The 23,840-nt window shown below is 43.0% G+C and overlaps 1 protein-coding gene across 1 annotated transcript in view; it reads left to right on the forward strand.

The window, feature by feature from the left end:
* The window catches only part of pde11a (phosphodiesterase 11a), a 91,409-nt gene that overhangs the window by 21,774 nt on the left and 45,795 nt on the right, over window positions 1-23,840 (forward strand). The window contains exons 3-5 of the mRNA XM_079618367.1: window positions 19,854-19,943; window positions 22,560-22,700; window positions 23,068-23,132. Of these exons, the coding sequence (XP_079474493.1) occupies window positions 19,854-19,943; window positions 22,560-22,700; window positions 23,068-23,132 (296 nt within the window). The remainder of the gene's footprint in view (window positions 1-19,853; window positions 19,944-22,559; window positions 22,701-23,067; window positions 23,133-23,840) is intronic.

Here is a 23,840-nt window from a genome sequence, read left to right on the forward strand (position 1 = left end):
GATTGGAGTCTCGTCCATACTTCAGAGGCTGCAGTAAATGGCATGAATTCCTTTGATTCCCTTGTAATTGTGGAGGAGAGTGAAAGAGTTAGCAATTCCCATTTCTTCGCACAGCACCATGACTGTTCCTGTCAGGTTTTATCACAGCAGTCTTATGGAGAAAGACGACCCAGATGCAGAATGACCAAGGGATGGAATTGTATTGACAAGAGAAGGCACAATAGGGATGGTTAAGAGTGAGGATGATCCAAAGAGTAGGACAGGACAGTCAACAGGAGAAAGGGAAGACAGATGAGATCCGACCCGGGCAAGGCTATGCTGGATAATCGAGGAGATGGAGAAGCACCAGATAATGACTGAAGATCAGGCAGTAGCTCGAGGAACCATAGGCTGGAAACTTTGAGCTGCAACCGAAGCTGTATCAGTCACAATCCCTGGTCTTGAAAGCAGCAGCCAGGATGGAGGACAGGAACAAACACAAGACAACAAGAAAAAGCAAAACCAAAATAAAAACTGACTCAGCACAGCGACTACAGAAAATAAAAAAAAGAATTTTCCTGAAAATAGAAAATAATAAACAAAAAGAAATACTAAGAATAAATATAACTGAAGCTACAAACAGAGAAAGGTCAAACCAAAATAGAAACAAAAAAATAAGGCTTGAGAAACCTAGAGTAAAAGACTGGAACTAAACCAAAGCAAATTCAAAATAATAAAATGCAAAAACTAGAACAAAAGATCAGTAGACAAGCAAAAATATCATACACTACATACACATGCAACGAACCAGCAGAGACATGAGGGGAAGGAGCACAATATAAAGGGACCAGAGCACACGAGGATTAGAGAAACTAGAGAAACTAGGACTAGATGTGGACTAAACAAGGGGGCGTGGTAACAGGAAACAAGGAGGCGGGACAGGAGGAGCACATGGCCAGCACAAACAAAGACAAAGCCATGTGCTCAAGCACAAGGCAAACATAGACACATTGAACATGGACAAGACTGTCAGGCCAGGATCCTGACAGTTTCATCACCCAGCACCAAACCAGTATTGTCTGTGATGTTCCCACCCTGCCTCACACTCCCACCTCCTCTACCTGTCTCGTGTCGGCCATGGAGGCAGCTTTTAAACTCTGTGCCTGTCCTGAATTGGCCAAGGAGGCTGTTATTGAACTCTCTGTCTGCCCTAAATTGACCAGGGAGGCTGTTTTGTAACTCCCTGCCCATATTACCCAGTCCTTTAGCCCTGTCTTCGCTGACTCCATTCAGCCCCTCGTCTCCTTCTAAGCTGGCTGCTACAAGCATCCTGGATCCTGGGCTTCCAGATTACCAGCTCTGCCCTGGAGTGTCGACCCTCTAACTTCATCTAAAACCTCCAATTCTTTCACTTCACATCTCCCCATCGACCAGTCGGCTCCACCTTGGCTCCTCACTCCCTCGGCTCCACTGGGACCCTCGTCCCTCCAGCTCTGCCTTGGTCATGGACTTCCGGGCCTTCGTCTGCGACTCATCTCTCCACCTCTTTGGCTCCCTCAGGCTCCGGCTTCTCCTCCATGGCTCCTCCCTCCTTCAACTCCATCGTGGGCCTGCATCCTGGTGCTCCTGCTGGGAGTTACACCCTGGCTCCTCCCACCGTTATCTCCCCTCTGGCTCCTCCCTTGTCCTGGGATGTCCCGTGCCAGCTCTGCATCCTCCTCCAAAGCCCCCGTCCTCCCTCCTCTGTTGGACTGCTTTGATGTTTTTAAGGCGCCTTCTTGATGGGGAAAATGTCAGGGTTATGTCTCGTTTAATCTGTGTTGGAGTTTGACATTGAGTTGGTTTTGCACTATTTTCTGTTCCTGTTTCCTTTGTTCCCGCCTCTTGTTATTTTCATTAGCTCATTTAGGCCCCATCCACACTACTGCGTTTTCGTTTAGAAACAAAGACCTTTTGCTACATTTGCACCTCCCGTCCAGACTACAACGGCAAAAACGAAGACCTAAAACGGAGAAGTTTAGAAACGCAGCCGACGTTTCTGTTACAGACTTACTGTTTTTAAGTTTAGAAACGCTGCCGACCCCGTTTTGCGTTTTAAATCTCCGGAGGGCGTTTTAGTGAAGACGGTCAAAACGCAGGACTTTAGAAACGATGACGCAGAGGCTCACACTCGGCTCTATGATTGGGTGTCATCAGTCATGGCGTATCCTTCCCTGATTCGTCAGTCACCCATCACATGACCCGTCCCCGTGAAGAAAACATACAAAACCAGCCTGGACTACGTAACGTTAGTGACTGCAACATGGATAAGCGTTACTGACGTTGATGTCTTTGCCAGCAGCTGTTGTGCAAATAAATTCTGCATTTTCGTTACTCCTATTTCATTTCTGCTTGTTTTCATTCCCGCTTGTTTTCATTCTGGCTTGTCGTCGTTCAAAAAATGGCCAATTATACTACAATAGATCTGAGTCCCGCCTCCTGAACACACATCGCTAAACTGATTGGCTTTGTGTTTTCTTTCTAACTTGTGAGAGGCTGTCCGCGCGGCGCGCTGTAGTTACATTTGGTTTGTGCGAAGCGGCAAAACTCCTCCGAAGGAAACCTACTGTAGATGCGGTAAGCGAGGGAGAAATCAACAGTTTTGTGCTCAAGAATACGGGGCAAATCGCGTCAAATATTGCTTTGGGGACAGCCGTTTTTACAATATTGCCTACTGTATGACAATCGCGGGATAAGTGGCAAACATAATCGTTAGTGTGTGTGTGCGTGTGCGCGTGTGTGTGTGTGAGAGAGAGGTGAGAGAGAGTGTGTGCGTGTGTGTGAGAGAGCGAGTGTGTGTGAGAGGGAGTCTGAGTGTGTGTGTGTGTGTGTGAGAGAGAGAGAGAGAGAGAGAGAGAGAGAGTGTGTGTGTGTGTGTGTGTGTGTGTGTGTGTGTGTGAGAGAGAGAGAGAGAGAGAGGAGAGAGTGTGTGTGTGAGAGAGAAGAGAGAGAGTGTGTGTGAGAGAGAGGAGAGGAGAGAGAGTGTGTTTCTATACTGCCTACATGCGCCTGTTTACACCGCCACGCGCACACACAGTGTTGGTGAGTGGTCACGTGATCCTTGTTTTCAGTCGTTTTAATGCGGAGATCAATTCTAATACGCAGCTAAAACGCTGGTGTGGACGGAGATCGTGTTCGTTTTAATTCTCCGTTTCTAAACTAAAATGCAGTAGTGTGGATGAGGCCTTAGTCACACCTGTCCTGTTTTACCCCTGATTAGTTTGTGTTATCGAGCCCTCAGTTTGTGCTTGAGTTTGTCCATTTATTGCACTTTGTTAAGCCGGTCACACACCAGACAATAAGCTGTGAATAACTCGACTTAAAATATCAAACATGTTCAGTATACTCCGACTGGATGGATTGAAAGTCTGAAACTAAAGAATCAGAATATGTCCTCATCATACACTATGCTCTTTTCTATGTATTCTAGCTTTAAAAAATAAAAATAAAAAATAAAAAAACATTTTGGAAAAAAAATCACACAGATTACTAGGAATTCCAAAATTCTTAGCAGTGCCCTTGCAATGACTCAGAAAATGTCAGCAACCGTATTTAACCAGGCTAAAACCACTGAAAAAGAACACCTTAGCAACACTTAGCAACAACTGCATAGCAAAACCACACATTTAGTTTTTGAGTTTTTTTGAGACAGCAGTTCTCACTGTTCAATGTTGTGGCCACAAATGTGATATTTGTTTGAAAGCTCCGCTGATGATCTGCATTAATGTGTGTTTCTGAGAGTCTGGATGTTCTGCTGGGCTACCACTCTCTGGCCTTTGTTGTGAAATGCCACAGTACTGTGAATAGTCCTGTGAATTCTCTGTGGGATTAGCAGAAGGTAGAGCCGAGGAATTACTGTGTATTCAATACAATATCATATTCTCTCAGACTGTGACGCAGAGCAGAGTGATGCAGATCTGCCTTGTGTGTCTCTGCATACAGCTGGTCCCTGCTTAGGATTTTAAGATGAAAGACCACACATACTCCATGATACTTCATAGAAAACACCATGCAGTTGCCATAGTAAACACACAGTAGCCTATAATTAATGTGTTCATATACCATTGTATTTACTTTATACTTCATACTACATTTTAGTACATTTTAGCATACTTTTAGTTTAGTTTTTTAGACTAACCGACTAAAATGTGGTCGAGTCGACTGAGCCTTTTCTCGTTTAGTAGAATATCAAGGGGCAGCCCTAGAAATTACATGTATAAATGTACTTCAGTCCTACAAATCTAGAATATACATATTGATAGATTAATTTAATATTGTGCAAAAAGCTACCAACCCCTGTAATTTAACTATAAAAGTAAAATATCAAATTCGGTATAATATACCAGAAACAGTTAAGCAGATGAGCCCAGAATATAAACTCCGTGCGCAAAGTTTCACATTTACCATTTTCATCCCATAGAAAACCATTACAAAAGAAAATACTTACCGTACAGTGTATGTTGCATTCCTCTGGTCTCATCTGCTTGAGTTTGGTCTTTTTATAGCCTATATGCATTAAGCCATGTTGAGCTTTTTTTTTGGCAACGATTTAATGATTTTCTACAGCAAAGCACTTTCTATGCTCATCTGCTATATCACTATATAGTATATAGTGTGTATATTGTACATCAATAACGTGTATACCGAGTGTCTTTATTACTTTATTAGTCTAAGACATGTTAAGCGTTTTCTTTATAACAGGTTTCTATAGGAGGGAAACTTGAAACCTTGCGCATTATGCTGATATTCTGAGTGCATCTGCTTGCCTGATTATAGTATGCACCACCAATAATGTTTATACTAAGTCTAAGTCCATTAAGCCATGTTAAGCATTTTTCACGTTAAGAGTTGTTGGGAAATCCTGGAGTATGACGTATAAGGGCAACCCCAGTCGTATTACAGCACATACTGTGCATAGGGAAAGTAACTGTGAAGACATTGAATTCAACATAAACACAACTTTTGTGCTTTTTTCAGCTTTTCTGCATATATACTGGCCCTGATGATCATCACATATACTTCCTACTTGGTCCATTTCTGTAAATCCGTTTTTGTGAATAAATGACTCTCTCGAACTGTTGCTCTGGTTTTTGTCAACACACACTTGCAACACCGGCTGGTGAGCCGACAAACAGCACACGGAGATTATGCATCGGTTCAACATTGCACATCCAGGAACTGAATCCTGGACGTGCAATGTTGCATTTTTTTGTCGAATTTGGGGAAGCAAATTTAAGCGAGAAAAAAAATGGACTAGAAAATTGCCTGTCGAAAATAATACATTGTGTTTTTAAACAGACCAAATATTTTTTAAGTTAAATCTGAAAGGTGAATATGGATTATTTAATTTTTAATACTGAAAATGTGTGTGAAACGTTTTGAAATAAAATAATCAAAGCTTAAATATACGACCATGTTGAATTTCAGCCCATAATGCAAGTCCTAAAATTACAATGCATAGACCCCTTTTCAGTTAGTAAACATGGTGACGTTTTTTTGTGGGCGGAGCTTAGGTGGTTGCAGAACGATCCCTCTGGCCGCTTCACTGACGTTAGTTTGCAAGTTTTGTTAGCTTGTTTTTTAACAATGACTGGAGAAAATCGGATTTTATCTTAATGTGCAAGCTCACTCAATGTCCAGGACCGCGATTATTATTTGCAAAAGTTAATTTTAACGGACGGAACCAGATTGGCCGACCCGTACACGCTCAGTCAATGATGACGATCTGACAGGATTAACGTTAATGCTACCTCCGGTTGAGAAAACTGACATCTACACCTACCCGATAGAGAAACCTCATACATCTTCAGATCTCTATAACTATGTGCTGAAGGGTCACGTACAAGTCTTGTGTGGTACGATCCGAAGTTCTGCCTAGCCAGCGGCAAGGCCAGAAGACGAGACTGTAAAGAGTGACATTACGGTGCAATTTTAATGATGTGAATATTTTCTAGAAATAAAAATTCTAGAAAATATTTGATCATGTATTTGATTACCCTTTCTTACCAGGTTCTTCAAAAAGTCTAGTCACAATCAATCAAAACAATGTATAATCATAGATGATTCACAAATAATCACAATAATTTAGAAAACATTATGCAATAAAATTTCGAATTTTTTCAAATTACTCCGTCGATTCTTGCACCCAACAACACAGCAAGATGACATTTAATAATAATAATAATTAAAGCTCCTTATTATGTAGTTGAATCTGCGCTGGTTTGTATCGGCCGCCTCCCGTTTTCACTTTGTTTTGCAACCAGCTAGCGCTGTGACGTAATTGTGACGTCGGCGCAAAAGGGGTCTATTAAAAATTAAGCACGGTTATTAATGCAATGTTTTTTTTTTTTTCAATTAGTGCAATTCAACAAGCTTTTTTGTTTCAAATACATATGTCATTATTGTAGTTTCATTGACGGGTATCCAGTTGGTGGCAGTAGCCAGATAGAGAACCCTCAGCGTAGACCTCGAAGAGAAGAAAAGCAGGGTTAGTAGTCGTTCACGTTACGTTTGCCGTGCTTGTCAGTATTGTATGTGTTACACATATAGAAAAGAGCAGGCGTCGATTCCGGTGCAACACATTTAATTAAAGAAAATGTTGGTATGCAAACCTGCAAGACAGATATAACATTCACAGTCAATCACAAGTGGAGCGTCTCAATTCTGTGTTAGCTATCTGCTCGTCTCTGCATTAACTGCTATTTTACACGTTCTGGAGCAGATCTCATTCAATATTACATTTTCTCATTACTCATAACATTCTCTATACCACGGCTCAACAAACTAATCATTAGTAATCCTTCAATTGCCGATACAGTTTACATATTAAGCACTTGAACACCTATCTTGCACCATAAAATCAAAAATAAACCATGTTAAACTTAATTTGGACCCATACCATTCCCTTTGTCTATTAAACACTTTTCAGATTACATTCTCTTTTCCAACATGACTTTTTTACTCTAAATAACATGACTTGTTTACTCTAAATAACAAAATAACACTTTAATATTCCCTTATGTCACATTTCACAACTCTTTTATACCACTACTGAGCAAACCACGTCGTTTGAGTTTATTAACTCTGCCACCGCGGCATACTATTTACACGAAATGGCGGACACCCGCGAACTCCACGTGCGTTACTGAACTCGCGTCCCTTAAACTAACTTTAGCCATCAATATCGCACACTAACTAAATAAACATTGCTGTGCATAATGTATTTTCATATCTGTGCACAATACAGACTCGCGTTTCACGTATAAGCTTTCATTACTGTTGTTTCTGATTATGCTCTACCCACGAGTAATGACAATACAGTTTTTGTGCTCAAAACTTACTTAACAAAACAAAATACTAAACATTACGGTTCATGAACCCCTTTTACCTGTAATAAACTGAATTAATCTTACCTGCAAGACAGATATAACATTCACAGTCAATCACAAGTGGAGCGTCTCAATTCTGTGTTAGCTATCTGCTCGTCTCTGCATTAACTGCTATTTTACACGTTCTGGAGCAGATCTCAGCGAGAGCTCCCCCTAGCGTTTTGGATAAGTTACGCCGCTGTATACACATAAATAAATACCCTTCTTGCAGATCTCTTATTAAAGTAACCAAACAGGAGTCCAAGACAGACTTCAGGCACAAGCAGAGAAATTTAGTCTGAATAGATTACTCCAAACACGAAAATGTGAAATTAGAATACATTTCTATTCAATGACTTAACACTAGTGCCACACTCTCCCCCACAAAACTAAATGTCTCCTGACATTTCAAAAATAACTTGAGCATATTCAACAGTTTCTCAACTGGAGTCTTTTAACAACTCTCAACTATGCTCCAAGGTCTCCAGAAATGACCGCTTGGCCCAGGTACCTGCTTTACTTCTACCGAGCAGTCCCTTTGGACAAAAGAAGGTTGACCTAAGGTATCATAAGTAAACACCACTGATTTCTGTCTCTGTCTCTTTGGATAATGTCTCAGGGGTTTTGGAGAGTCCATCTCTGACTCACTGTCATTTACAGCATTGTCACTGTCAATGTCCCCCATCTCTGACTCACTGTCATTTACAGCATTGTCACTGTCAATGTCCCCATCATGACTTGAGCAGAGTGCATTTTTTTCAAAATTAAGGGACAAATTCCCTCCTTCGGAACAATTTTGAAGGGGCAAATCCTCTTCGCTCTGAAGGGGCAAATCCTCTTCGCTCTGAAGGGGCAAATCCTCTTCGCTCTGAAGGGGCAAATCCTCTTCGCTCTGAAGGGGTTCATCTCGAGGCCTGAAAGGCGGTGCTCTTGGGTTAAGAGGCATGCGATCCTCCTCTTGCCACCGACCGGTAAGAACATATTCCTCCGACTCGCTTTCAGAATTTACTGGACACTGTCTCTTTTTGTCTCTGTCAATCTTATTCCCTTTAGGCGTGTTTCGAGCCTTCTGTGAACTAGATCGATCCGATTTTTCCCTTTCAAGCGGCAAGAAGTCACACGGTAGGAGAAGATTTCTGTGGATGACACGGCTTTTCCCCTTCTCTCTTTCAGGTCTCACCTCATATACTGGACTTTCAGCATGTTTCCTTTCTTTTACCACATGTACCTGATCTTCCCAGTATGACCGTATCTTCCCGGGACCCCCCCTTGGAGTTAGATTGCGGATGAGGACCCGGTCACCAGGCTGAAGATCTCTCCCCTGAGTCTTCTGATCATAGTACGCTTTCCCACGGGCTGCTGCTTTTGAAGCGGTCTTTGATGCAATTTGGTAAGCCTCACTCATCCGTTCCTTCCAACGAGACACATAGTCCTGGTAAGTGCCATACTCTTCATCTGTCTTCAAGTTGAAAAGAATGTCAATCGGTAAGCGAGGGGATCTTCCATACAGCAAGTAGTACGGAGAGAAACCCGTTGCTTCACTTCTTGTGCAATTGTATGCATGAACCACTTTGGCCAAGGAATTCTTCCAGTCTACTTTTTCCTCATCCGCAAGTGTACGGAGCATGGACAATAGAGTGCGATTGAATCGCTCCACTTGTCCATTGCCTTGTGGATGGTAGGGTGTGGTGTGTGATCCGCAGATTCCACAAAGTTCTTTCAGTTGGTTCATCAGTTTGTTGTCAAATTCTTTGCCCATGTCATGATGGATTTTACAGGGAAAACCGAACTTCAAAGCAAAGTCATTGAAAAGTTTCTCTGCAACAGTCTTAGCAGATTTATCTTTGGTTGCGTATGCCTGTGCAAACCTAGTGAAGTGATCCATCACCACAAGAATGTATTCGAAACCTTGCTTGCAGGTCTCCAGATGAAGAAAGTCGATTGAGACCATTTCGAATGGATGTGTGGTGTGGATCGGAGTTAAAGGTGCTCGACTTTGTCTGACTGGCTTTTTCTTTTTCAGACACTCGCATACTTTGGTGACAAAGTGTTCCACATCTCTCTGCATTCTAGGCCAGTAAAAGCGCTCTCTGATGAGGCAAAGGGTTCTCTCCGCACCCAAATGACCCATCTTTTGGTGGAGTTCAGTTAGAATCAGGGAATGGTAAGACTCGGGCAGGAGCAACTGTTCTCTTTTCCTAGTCTTCCTATACAGTACTCCATCTTCACCCACCCAGAGTTTGAACCATTGTTTTAACAGCATTGCCACATCCGCATGTTCCGCTTTTACTGCCTCTCTACTTGGTCGTTGATCTTTCTCCTTGAACTTCAGGACTTTCCCAATAATAATGTCATTCTCCTGAGCCTCTCGAATCTGGGCTGGAGACAGTGCTGGACCCAGGTCACTTTGGTCTCTCTCTTTCACTAGACTCAAGGCATTAAAATGAATCAACCCTGCTCCTTGTAAGGGATTGTCACACTCAACTACCACTCCTTCCACTGAAGCTTGAAGGACTTCTGGTTGCATTTGTTCTGTGCACTGCTCCATAAACTTGTCGATGTCCAATGGCATGCGTGACAGACCATCCGCATCAGCATTATGTTTACCCGGCCGGTATTTTATGGAAAAGTTGAAGTCGGCAAGCTGTGCAACCCATCTGTGCCCGGTGGCATTCAGTTTGGCGGTGGTGAGTACATAGGTCAAGGGATTGTTATCAGTGTAGACAACAAAAGATGGTGCATAGTACAAGTAATGGCGAAAACGCTCACAAACAGCCCACTTTAACGCCAGAAATTCAAGCTTGCCAGAATGATACCTTTTCTCTGGAGCACTTAGCGTTCTGGACCCGTAAGCCATTACTACCATCTTACCATTCTGGCGTTGATACAATATCGCACCCAACCCTTCCTGGGATGCATCGCAGTGTAGCACAAAGGGCTGAGTGAAATCTGGGAAACCCAGGACTGGAGGTTGTGCAAGGTGATCTAAGAGGTTGCTCAGTATAACTTGGTGAGTTTGTGTCCACTCAATGGGTGTTCGTGACGTTAAGCTACTTTCTCTCCCCTGCCGGAAGAGTTTTCCTTTCCTCGAGGTCATTCCTGATTCACCTGAACCCTTATCTCTTGCTGTCAGTAGCTGGTAGAGCGGCTGGGCTATGCGTGAACAATTTGGGATATAAGAACGGTAATATGACAAGAACCCTAACATCTTCCTTAGGTCACCCACTGTGGATGGTGTCCTTGCCTTCAAGGCCTGCACTGGAGCAATCTCCGCTGGGTCCATCGTATAACCTTCACCAGACACCATCTTCCCCAGGAACCTCACTTTGCGTTTGAAGAGCTCACATTTTTTCGGGGTGAGCTTTACACCGTGCCCTTTGTAGCGCTGGAGCACCAGCCGCACATGAGCCAAATGATCTTGAAAACTGCTGCTATGGACCAAGTTGTCATCTAGGTAGGGCTGACATATTGTGTCCCGAAGGCCTAACAAGCAGCTTTCCATACTTCTTTGGAACTCGGCTGGTGCCGAACTCAGCCCAAATGGAATGCGTATCCATTGGTACAGCCCCCATGGGGTTATAAATGCTGATAGCGGCTGGCTCTCCTCATCCAGGAAGCCCTGGTGGTATGCTTTCCCCTGGTCCAAGACAGTAAACCAAGTGCTTCCACTTAGTGCATCCAGCATGTCTTGTATCTTAGGGATTGGGTGGCGATCGGGCACTGACTTCTGGTTTAGCTCCCGGTAATCGCAGCATAACCGAAGACTGCCGTCTTTTTTTCTCACGCAGACTACTGGAGATGAGTATGCCGACCTGGAGGGAGCCACCCAACCTTTATTTAACAAGTCTTGCAAATACTCCTTGACCTCATCATGCAAGGGCTTTGGGACAGACATATAAGTTTTCTGCACAGGCCTGGTGTCATGAAGTGTAATGTGCATCTTTAACGATGGGATGAAACCAATGTCGTCGTCATCGTAAGCAAAAGCTTGACACTCTTCTCTCAATACTTTTCTCACGGCTTCCTGCTGAGCTTCTGTGAGATGGTCCAGATTGACAGGGGGATCCCATGCTGGTGGAGGTGATTTGTCTCTTGCCATATTAGTGGTCTTTTCAGGGGCTGACTCACCAGTTCGGGCTCTCTCTGCTGGGGGATTCTCGGTTCCAGTGGGGTGGACTGCCCCAGGATACACTGTTTTCACGGGCTGTAAGTGACCCAAAATGTGGTTTCTCTGTAGGGTAATATTATGCTTTGCTGCATTGACAATTGATATGGGTATATGCTTGATGTGTCTTACAGTAATCTTCACTACTGCTTCACTCAATTCTAGATCTTGAACTGGGCTTGCCTCACTGGGTAAGAAGAGCAGTTCTTGGCCCTGGTACTGAGACCCGACGTGAGGACGGACCATTACAGTGGTAACTTGATTTGCAGGCAAGTATACACGTTTTCTCCCAATCTTCACCACCCCCACAGTTACCTCTTGCTCCTTACTCCGGATTAACTTCATCAGTGTGTGTGCCTCGCTGTGGGTGATTGAGAATGCAGAACTCATTGTATGTAGTGTTTTCTTCTCTCCGCGCCCAGGAGTGTCTTCGATCCTTTTCACAACCTCTTCGATGACGTTGTATCCAATGATTGGGTCCTCTGCTACTGTTAGATCACTGGACACCAACATGGGTACTTTTAACAGTGGTGTTGGGAACGGACCTCCATCCAGTTGGAAATTAACCTCCACCCATCCGATGAATGGAATTTCTGTGTTGTTAGCTGCTAAACCAGTCAGGGTCGCCTCTCCTAACAACTCTTCCAGGGGCTGGACAACAGTATCTGGGAGATATTGTCGTCGCCAAGAGTCATTAACAATGCTTGCTTGCGCACCAGTGTCCCACAGCGCCTCCATTGGCTGACCATTCATGCGACAGTTGACCAAGCAGCGTTTTCCAATCAGTTTAATGAGCTGTGATTCATGTTGGGGTGGGAGATACTTCACACTACAGAGATTGGTATTGGCTTTTACTGAGGTTGATGAATTAGATGAATGGGTATTCGACATGGCAAACTGAGTTGGCTGATTGGTTTGTATGCGGCCCCCAGGAAGAGTTGGTGACGAGGAATGGGACACTTCCGGGAGGACTACTGATGGCCCCGTCTCAGCAGTCCTTGGTCGTTTCCCGACTGTGAGTTCTGTACTCTGCATCCACGTGAGAAATGGCCTGTTTGTCCACATTTGAAGCAATGATTACAATTTTCTCCTACTTGCTCTTCCCTACATTTCTTACAGCCTCGCTGTCGTTCTTCTCTGTACCGTATGGGTGTCTTATTCGCTTCCATTGCAGCTGTAATCATCTGTCTCATTTCTGCTCTCAGCTCCTCGATGAGCTTTTGGGTGTCTGGAACCTCATTATTGACCTTCTGGCATTCTTTAGATTCCCTTCCTCTTACTGTTCTGATTGCCATAGCAGGCTCTTTTGCTGCCTGTACAGCCAGTGCCGGTGAGTAATCAGATCGTGGGTCGGTATGGAACTCATGTATGCGGGGAGGTTTACCTGCCTGGAGCCTTTTCAGTTTCTCTTGTCGTTCACCTTCCAGCTTAGCAGCCTCATTCACCGCTTCAATCAGCTCCTCATCCGTTGTCCTAATGTTACTGAGGTAGGGCTGTATCTGAAATTTCAGAGAGTCACTTGTAAGTCCGGTTTCAATTGAACGCAGAAATTTACGCTGGATGATATCTCTGCTATAGCGGTCATCATCGCCATCCTCAGCTTTCCACAGCAGTTTCTCTTTCAATTCAATTGCCCTGAAGATGAAATTCTGAACTGACTCTTTGGGTTCTTGTGATACATTTATGAGCTGGTTGTACAGAGCAGTTGTACTGTCAACTTTGTAGTGGCCCTTTAAGATGGTGTGTAATGACTGGAGTGCAAGACCACGCTTAATCTCCAACATATCTCTCAATGGCAAGCCTGGGGTGACAGCTCTAACCACTGCCTCTACTATCTCAGTCTCAGAGTGGCCCTTCTCTAATCCCACTTCCATTTGGCGAATTAGACTGGGGTATGACAACTTTTCTTTCTGTCCACTTTCTCCAATCTGTCCCCAGATCTTAAATTGTCGTCTTAGAGTCACTTCAGTCAATTTCTGAGATGGTTCAATCCTCTTCTCATACCTTGTGTTACTTTTAAAAGGCTTGTGACTGTCTATAATCTTTTCAGCCTTACCGTCACTGTCCTCATCTCGTTGTGAGCGGCTAAGATACCTTTCTTCCAGCCCTCTTACTTGAGTTGGTTTCTCTCCCATCACCTCCACATCAATGGCGCCTTGTTTCACCTCACTCATGAACGAGAGTAAATCTTTGAAATACTGCATGACCTCAGTTTCATCCTCATTCTCCTGAACGTCCTCCAAAATGTTTTCGACTGTCTTGATGAGCAACCGTCTGGGCTTTCCTAAGGGACACATTACATTTAAGGTAACGACAAACCTCTTGCAGATGGTCCTCATCTAACTGCCAGAGTCCAGCGCTCACTTGGTCGTGAAGGTGTTGGCTGTTATCCATGACTAAATTCGTCTCTGTATGAAGAGGTAGTCTCCGTCACACTGTGCTACCTCTCCTGGCTGCTTGGCTCGCCAAAATATGTTACACATATAGAAAAGAGCAGGCGTCGATTCCGGTGCAACACATTTAATTAAAGAAAATGTTGGTATGCAAACCTGCAAGACAGATATAACATCCACAGTCAATCACAAGTGGAGCGTCTCAATTCTGTGTTAGCTATCTGCTCGTCTCTGCATTAACTGCTATTTTACACGTTCTGGAGCAGATCTCATTCAATATTACATTTTCTCATTACTCATAACATTCTCTATACCACGGCTCAACAAACTAATCATTAGTAATCCTTCAATTGCCGGTACAGTTTACATATTAAGCACTTGAACACCTATCTTGCACCATAAAATCAAAAATAAACCATGTTAAACTTAATTTGGACCCATACCATTCCCTTTGTCTATTAAACACTTTTCAGATTACATTCTCTTTTCCAACATGACTTGTTTACTCTAAATAACATGACTTGTTTACTCTAAATAACAAAATAACACTTTAATATTCCCTTATGTCACATTTCACAACTCTTTTATACCATTACTGAGCAAACCACGTCGTTTGAGTTTATTAACTCTGCCACCGCGGCATACTATTTACACGAAATGGCGGACACCCGCGAACTCCACGTGCGTTACTGAACTCGCGTCCCTTAAACTAACTTTAGCCATCAATATCGCACACTAACTAAATAAACATTGCTGTGCATAATGTATTTTCATATCTGTGCACAATACAGACACGTATAAGCTTTCATTACTGTTGTTTCTGATTATGCTCTACCCACGAGTAATGACAATACAGTTTTTGTGCTCAAAACTTACTTAACAAAACAAAATACTAAACATTACGGTTCATGAACCCCTTTTACCTGTAATAAACTGAATTAATCTTACCTGCAAGACAGATATAACATTCACAGTCAATCACAAGTGGAGCGTCTCAATTCTGTGTTAGCTATCTGCTCGTCTCTGCATTAACTGCTATTTTACACGTTCTGGAGCAGATCTCAGCGAGAGCTCCCCCTAGCGTTTTGGATAAGTTACGCCGCTGTATACACATAAATAAATACCCTTCTTGCAGATCTCTTATTAAAGTAACCAAACAGGAGTCCAAGACAGACTTCAGGCACAAGCAGAGAAATTTAGTCTGAATAGATTACTCCAAACACGAAAATGTGAAATTAGAATACATTTCTATTCAATGACTTAACACTAGTGCCACATATGGAGCTGTAGCTCTGACTGGATTTGTGAATGATCGTGCAAATGGCTGAACACAAAAGAATCACACGCTTGTTGCTTCCTTCACGTGTGCTACGTTTAACTCAGCCAAGAGCTCAGTCTGTGACGCTGAGATCCTCTATTGGTCTCTCATCTCCTTGTTATACAAATCCAAAGGTCAAAGGTCACCAACCTTGAACTTTTGTATGTACTGCAATATGAAAGTTCCCTGCGGGTTCTCTTCAAACCTGTGTGTTGCAACTCCTGCTTTGCAGATCCTCACAAAAAATCACAAAAAAAAGTGTCTGAATCTGATTCCATCAGTCTAATCGTGACAGTTTGAGTGTTTTATTTCAGCGCTGATTGTTTTGTGATCCTGTCACAATGTAATTGAAGCTTTCCAGCGACGCTGTTGAAGGGTGGATATTCAAAAACTTTTTTGGACCCGTCAGCTAATCCACAACCTCAAAGTGCACATTGTTATTCAGTTTACATGTAAAGAGCTTAGCCAATCATATCAAAGGTCATTTACATAGAACTCTATAGGTATAGGTATAACTCTACAGGTATAGCGGGTGCAAAATGATCATGAGAAACTAAATTACGGTGCATTAACATAAGTAGACTACAGTGATAAAGAAGTTTAGGAACAAAACCTGCAACAATACTTAGCTTAGAAGGCCCACAGGCCCATAAAGTTGTTGTGTGTTTCCATGAAGGAGCTCAATTCTCTCGTTTCATTAGCTTAACGGTTTAAATGAGCGGAAAGCGTGCTGTGAGAACCTGTTGATCGCTCCCACAGGTTCAGGTCACATCCACTCTTTATTAAACGCTTTAACACTGTGGTGAACAGACTCAATGCAGCAGTCTCCCATGCAGCCCAGACTAATGGGCAGTCACACAGAATCCAATTACTCCAGTACGCCATTTACCTGCGCCTTCTGTGACTTCAGGACTGACAGATTCATCCAGGCCTCTCTGTGGTGTCACGCTGACTTGTCCTGGGGCAGGTTTTGATGTGCTTCCTGACAGAATTTTAATATGAACCTGTTTATTCTCAACATTATGACTACACTCATTTCTCTCTGAGCTCCCTACAAGAGAAATGTGAGAGTGTTTTTGTCATTCTGGCAGCAGTCTGAGTGTGTGTTTGGCATTGGGAGAGCTAGAGGAGATATCAGACCTTTAAAAACACAGCGGTGAGTGAGGAAACAGAAAATGTATTCAGGACAATGAAGTTCTGCTGTCTCTGTCACACTTATTTTGATTTCTAGAATACAATTAGGTTGAGTTTATAAGACATTAAAGGAAGATCGCCCAACAGAGTTATTGAGACACACAAGACAGCCTCACACAGTCGAATAGCAGGGAGACCACAAAATCACATACTCACATTATTTGAATGACCGACTGAATAGAATGACCAAAACAACAAACACATGCATATGGACCAATAATAGTTATGGAGCTATTAAATACATCCTGTGGTGAAAATCAAGTTTTTAATGTTGTTTATATGTCTATGTGGTGTTTTAACATGCTTTAAGACAAACCATGTAAATTCATCACTCAACACCATTGCTGAGTATTTTAAAAACAACAAAGACCTCCAGTAATAATAAATAATAATGTTTTATTTATATAGTGCCTTTCAAGGACCCAAGGACACTATAAAATAGACAGATAATACAGAAAATACAGAAGTACAAGCAAAGTACAATCATCAGAACAAGCATTCAAACAATAAACATAGCATGGCAGATAATAACTGAACAAGTATTGAAATAACAGAAAGGGGAACCAATCAGTTGCAAAACTATGTGAATAAATTAGTTTTAAGTTATGTCTTAAAGTATGTCTTATCTGTAGTGATGAGATAGCACATCAATTCTTGGGGGAGCTTATTACAGATCTTATGGCCCATAATACTGAGGTCACTGTGGCACAACATTCCTGTCTGAAAATGTAGTCCTAGCCTTATCCCTACCAGTAAACCTAACCCTACCTATAACTTTTCCCTAAAATCAGAGGTGAATAATACTGATGTAGAAGCACCTAACCCTGGTTTTAAGCATACACTTGTCCCTCAAATCTGATTGGTTGACTGCAGTGTTGTTCTAGGATCAACAAAGATGTTGATTCAGGAATATGTACTTTTTGAAATTCAATACTGAACGGCCTACCACCAAAAGTAGACAGTTTGAACTTGGGTGAAACAAACAGGTTGTGTGAACTAGATCTAAGAGTACGGGCAGGAGCGTAAGGCTGAATAAGTCAGCAAGATATGAAGGTGTTAGACCATGACAGGCCTTATAAAATAAGACAAGTAGTTTAAACTGAATGTGATAGGCAATAGAGAGCCAGCGTAATTGGTGAAGGATCGGAGTGATGTGAGCAGATTTTTTGTTAAATGTAAGGGCAGAAGCAACAGTTTTGTAGCAGTTAGGCGATTAAGGACTTTTAGCTGGAAGGGCTCTAAACAAGGATTTACAATAGTCCAATTTAGAGTTTATAAAAGTATGAATAACAGTTTCAGCATCTTTATGATTAATTGAAGGCTGTATGCAAACTATACTGCAAAGGTAGAACATTTTTAATTTAACAAGCTGGCTGATATGGCTGTTCAAAACATAATTTGGAATCAAACCAGGACTCCCAGATCCCGAACAGTTGGTGAATGCCTAACCAGAACTCTCAGAGCCCGAACAGTTGGTTAATTAAACAGAACTCCCAGAGCCCGAATAGTTGGTTAATTAAACAGAACTCCCAGAGCCCGAATAGTTGGTGAATTAACCAGAACTCCCAGATCCCGAACAGTTGGTGAATGCCTAACCAGGACTCCCAGATCCCGAACAGTTGGTGAATTAACCAGAACTCCCAGATCCCGAACAATCCATGATTGTTTACTCTGAAGTCACGTTTGATCTCGAGGGATTTTGCGAGATTTCCCGTCTGACCTGGGAATGCTCGGGAGTCAAATAGGTTCGTGTGTAATGTGTTGATTTTGCCGTGTGGCTGCACACCACACATTGTACGACAAAAACTGTTAGACCCGTGATTTTTTATCGCCGTGTGTGGGGTCTCTCAGGTTTGGAAAATCGGCCGACAATTTTAAAATCGTCCCGTGTGAACCAGCCTTAACCAGAACTCCCAGATACCGAACAGTTGGTGAATGCCTAACCAGAACTCCCAGATCCCGAACAGTTGGTGAATTCATAACCAGGACTCCCAGATCCCGAACAGTTGGTGAATGCCTATTCAGAACTCCCAGATCCCGAACAGTTGGTGAATGCCTAACCGGGACTCCCAGATCCCGAACAGTTGGTGAATGCCTAACTAGGACTCCCAGATCCCGAACAGTTGGTGAATGCCTAACCAGGACTCCCAGATCCCGAACAGTTGGTGAATGCCTAACCAGAACTCCCAGATCCCGAACAGTTGGGGAATGCCTAACCAGGACTCCCAGATCCCGAACAGTTGGTGAATGCCTAACCAGAACTCCCAGATCCCGAACAGTTGGTGAATGCCTAACCAGAACTCCCAGATCCCGAACAGTTGGTGAATGCCTAACCAGGACTCCCAGATCCCGAACAGTTGGTGAATGCCTAACTAGGACTCCCAGATCCCGAACAGTTGGTGAATGCCTAACCAGGACTCCCAGATCCCGAACAGTTGGTGAATGCCTAACCAGAACTCCCAGATCCCGAACAGTTGGGGAATGCCTAACCAGGACTCCCAGATCCCGAACAGTTGGTGAATGCCTAACCAGAACTCCCAGATCCCAAACAGTTGGTGAATGCCTAACCAGAACTCCCAGATCCCGAACAGTTGGTGAATGCCTAACCAGAACTCCCAGATCCCAAACAGTTGGTGAATGCCTAACCAGAACTCCCAGATCCCGAACAGTTGGTGAATGCCTAACCAGGACTCCCAGATCCCGAACAGTTGGTGAATGCCTAACTAGGACTCCCAGATCCCGAACAGTTGGTGAATGCCTAACTAGGACTCCCAGATCCCGAACAGTTGGTGAATGCCTAACCAGGACTCCCAGATCCCGAACAGTTGGTGAATGCCTAACCAGAACTCCATCAATATAAGGAGGAGCAAAGCTATTTGGGGCCAACTTGCAGAATTTCAGTTTTGTCAGCATTCAGTTTCAGGATCAGCATAAGTTTTCTACCAAGCAAGAAATTATGAATGGGGGAGGGAAGACTGAACTGGGTTCGATATCAAAATTAATTAGTTTATCGTCGGCATAACTATGAAAATTAAAAACTGGCATTTAATGATCTGGCCAAGAGGAAGCATATAAATTAAAAATATAAGTGGACCAAGAACCGATCCACGAGGTACACCACAGGAGATAGTCACATAGTTAGATTTGTATTTGTTAATGCTTACGAATTGTTGCCTATCAGAGAGATATTCATTCAAACAAAGTAAAAAGATTATGTATTATAAAGACCAACTTAATATATTAACGTAATTATTCTATTGACGTAATTTTACTGTAACTTCAGTTACTTTGTAACTTTGCCAGACTGAAACCACTTTGGATTTTCGTTCCAGTGTTTGTCCAGGACACCTTAGACTCACATTGATGCTACACTTCAACACACTCTTCTATCTATGCAGGTGTTGCAGATGTATCTTCCCTTCTGTGGCATTGCCATCTCAAATGCCCAACTGTTCGCTGCCTCCAGGAAAGAGTACGACAGGAGCAGGGTAAGAACACACTTAATTCAGCACTGACTTCATTAAAACCGTATTATATCTCTGCCCCCCTCCTACTGTAACAGGACAGCGCTGTGTGCGTGCGCTATAAATGTCATGGGGGTGTTTATTACGTAGTATGTGTGCATCTATCTATTGATCTTTTGCTTCCTACACACTCTGTTCCTGCATCGAGAGGTTTTGAATCAAGAAGAGATGTGTGTGTGTGTGGTGGGGGAAGCATAAATCTGAGTTGTGGCGTCTTTAGAGCATCAACACATTTTAATATCGATCACAGAGGAACATAATGCAAGAAAACAAGAACGTACAGAGAGAGAGAATGAGAATTATATGGACCCTTTTCACAGACTGTGATAATATATTTCCACACTTATCAACATAACAAAACAAATAAGTTTTTCATGTTTTCATAAAAAAACACATTTATACTATACATTTATACTTTGTGTTGTATATTTATACAATGGCTGAGGGAGTGACAGCAAATTTGACATCTTTCTTATGACTGTAATCAATCTCTCAATATTTGGTTCCCTCTTTTGGAAAGTCGTGGAAACACTATCATGGGTTTTGTTTTGTTTTGCTATTGGAGAAAATGGGAATACAAAGTCATACAAATGTTGTCGCCACTATAGAAGTTCATTCAGTTATGACGACTGCTTTTGAGAACCCAATAAATGTGAGAAGGGTCCATAGGCAGAAAGTGAGGGACTTTAAGTGATCATTCACTTGCTGGGAGTGATTTTAGAGTGAAATAAATTATGCTCACTCTGCTATGAGTGATGAGTGATATAATTACACATTTCACCTTTTCGTACAGATGGTAATGAAACTAAAAGACTAACACGTGTAGGTGTTCAGCTAAATCTAATTGATTTGAAAGTATTTCAGTTTTTTAGATTTTAGATTCAGTTTTGTATCATGATAAGTTTTGAAAAGAATGTAAATGTGTAAATTGGCCTGTAGGTACATTGCATTTGAGTCTAAGTGAGAAATGTATTCATGTAATTTGAAAGATGTAGTCATTGAAAGCATTTTGTGCCAAAGCAATGATAAATGATCCAGTTTAGCTCACATAGACTGATGTTGTGCTCATTGTGTGAATCGTTTTGAAAAAGTGACCCAAGTATTAATTAAGAAACGTGTCCCAGCCATAGACTATCAAAAAAGATGGACGAAGCCCCTTCATTCTCTTCCATTGGTGAAAAGTGAAGCCGCCAAAGTCCTAATATGGCGCTGACATCTTGTGCTGATTTGATACCTGCTTCTGCGCACTACCTGGTCTGTGGGTGGTGAACGCGTGACCTGATTCTGCACAGTAGTGAACGCGGGACCCGAGTCTGCGCAGTAGTGAACGCTGGACCCAAGTCTGCGCAGTAGTGAAGGCGGATCTGAGTCTGCGCAGTGGTGAGTGCTGGTCCCGAGTTTGTACATTAGTGAACGCGGGACCCGAGTCTGCACAGTAGTGAATTTGGGACCCAAGTCTGTGCAGAAGTGAACGCGGCACTTGAGTCTGCGCAGTAGTGAACTCGAGACCTGAGTCTGTGCAGTAGTGAACGCAGGAGCTGAGTCTGTGCAGTAGTGAACGCAGGAGCTGAGTCTGCGCAGTAGTGAACGCAGGAGCTGAGTCTGTGCAGTAGTGAACGCAGGAGCTGAGTCTGTGCAGTAGTGAACGCGGGAGCTGAGTCTGTGCAGTAGTGAACGCAGGAGCTGAGTCTGTGCAGTAGTGAACGCAGGAGCTGAGTCTGTGCAGTAGTGAACGCAGGAGCTGAATCTGTGCAGTAGTGAACGCAGGAGCTGAATCTGTGCAGTAGTGAACGCAGTAGCTGAGTCTGTGCAGTAGTGAACGCGGGAGCTGAGTCTGTGCAGTAGTGAACGCAGGAGCTGAGTCTGTGCAGTAGTGAACGCAGGAGCTGAGTCTGTGCAGTAGTGAACGCAGGAGCTGAGTCTGTGCAGTAGTGAACGCAGGAGCTGAGTCTGTGCAGTAGTGAACGCGGGAGCTGAGTCTGTGCAGTAGTGAACGCGGGAGCTGAGTCTGTGCAGTAGTGAACGCAGGAGCTGAGTCTGTGCAGTAGTGAACGCAGGCGCTGAATCTGCGCAGTAGTGAACGCAGGAGCTGAATCTGTGCAGTAGTGAACGCAGGAGCTGAATCTGCGCAGTAGTGAACGCAGGAGCTGAGTCTGCGCAGTAGTGAGCGCTGGTCCCGAGTTTGTGCAGTAGTGAATGTGGGACTCGATTCTGCACAATAGTGAACGCGGGACCTCTTCATCTTCTTCCTCCTTTTCCTGTTCCTCTTCCTCCTCCTCTTCATCCTCCTCTTCATCCTCCTCCTCTTCCTCTTCCTCCTCCTCCTCTTAAACATGCAGTTGGACCTCAAACACATAACTAGCCATTAAATAGACAGTTTACACTCATTCCTTTAGGGCCCTTGCAGAAACGCACAGAATGAACTACGCACTTGGGAGTGTAACACATCTCATAATGTAATGATGCATTAAATGCACTTCTAGCTTCTAGCTTGTTGCATAGCTAGAAATATTTGCATTCATATACTTCAACTACATCAACTATGTTTCGGTATTTCTATGTGCGTGTCTATGTGTGTAGGCTCTTCTGGAGGTTGTGAACGATTTGTTCGAGGAGCAGACGGATTTGGAGAAGATCGTGAGGAAGATCATGCATCGAGCTCAGACTCTGCTGAAGTGTGAACGCTGCTCCGTCCAGCTGCTGGAGGACATCGAGTCTCCGGTACGCTCTGATCCCTCATCTTCCTCTTCCTCCTACTCTTCCTCCTCCACTTCCTCCTCCTCCTCCTCTTCCTCTTCATCTTCCTCCTCCTCTTCCTCTTCCTTTTCATCTTCCTCCCCCTCTTCCTCTTCCTCCTCCTCCTCTTCCTCCTCCACTTCCTCCTCCTCTTCATCTTCCCCTTCCTCCTCCTCTTCCTTTTCATCTTCCTCCTCCTCTTCCTCTTCCTCCTCCACTTCCTCCTCCTCTTCCTCCTCCTCTTCATCTTCCCCTTCCTCCTCCTCTCCCTCTTCATCTCCATCTTCCTCCTCCTCTTCCTCTTCTGGCTGCTGCATCTCTCTAATCCTGCTCACTTTAATGTCTCCTGCAGGTGGTGAAGTTTACCAAGTCCTTTGAGCTTCTGTCACCCAAGTGCAGCGCCGACATGGAGAACAGGTGCGACTAACGGCAGGTTAAATATTCACACACTCACTCACACACACACACACACACACACACACACACACACACACACACACACACACACACACACACACACACACACACAGAGAGAGAGAGAGAGAGAGAGAGCTTGAGAGAGATATGTCAGTCTCACTGGCAAGTGTTTGCTTGAGGTGTGTGTGTGCAATTCTTTGTGTTTGTCCTTTTTTAATGGTGCTTTTAATTTGCTACCTAAAGATTAGACAGTAATTAGGCAGTAAATAGGTTGTAGCATATTTTAGTATACAGTGTAGCAGGATTTTGTGAACTTTGTGTTATTTATTTTATAGCATTTTTTGTGTTGAAGTTTTCATGTATGATATATTTGTGTTTGTACAGTGTATTTCGACTAACACACTAAAGCACATGTAAAGTACTTATATAATTTTAACTGTAGTGTGTAAAATACATTTTTTAAATATACAAATTTTGTACTATTTTGTGCCTACAGTTTATTTGTGCGATATTGTGCATGTATGTTTGTGTTTTAGTGTGCAAAGAGGTGTTTTAATCAGTTTTATTTTAGTATTATGTATATACTATTATACTATTTAGAATTTTTCTAATTAGATTTTTAGTATTTTCATTTTAGTTTACGTTTTATTAATTTTGTTTTCAAAATTAATCTTTTTTTTTTCATCGCTTTTGTTAAAAAATAGACCT

The sequence above is a fragment of the Phoxinus phoxinus genome, assembly GCF_949152265.1.
Source record: "Phoxinus phoxinus genome assembly, chromosome: 7".
Lineage (NCBI taxonomy): Eukaryota > Metazoa > Chordata > Actinopteri > Cypriniformes > Leuciscidae > Phoxinus > Phoxinus phoxinus.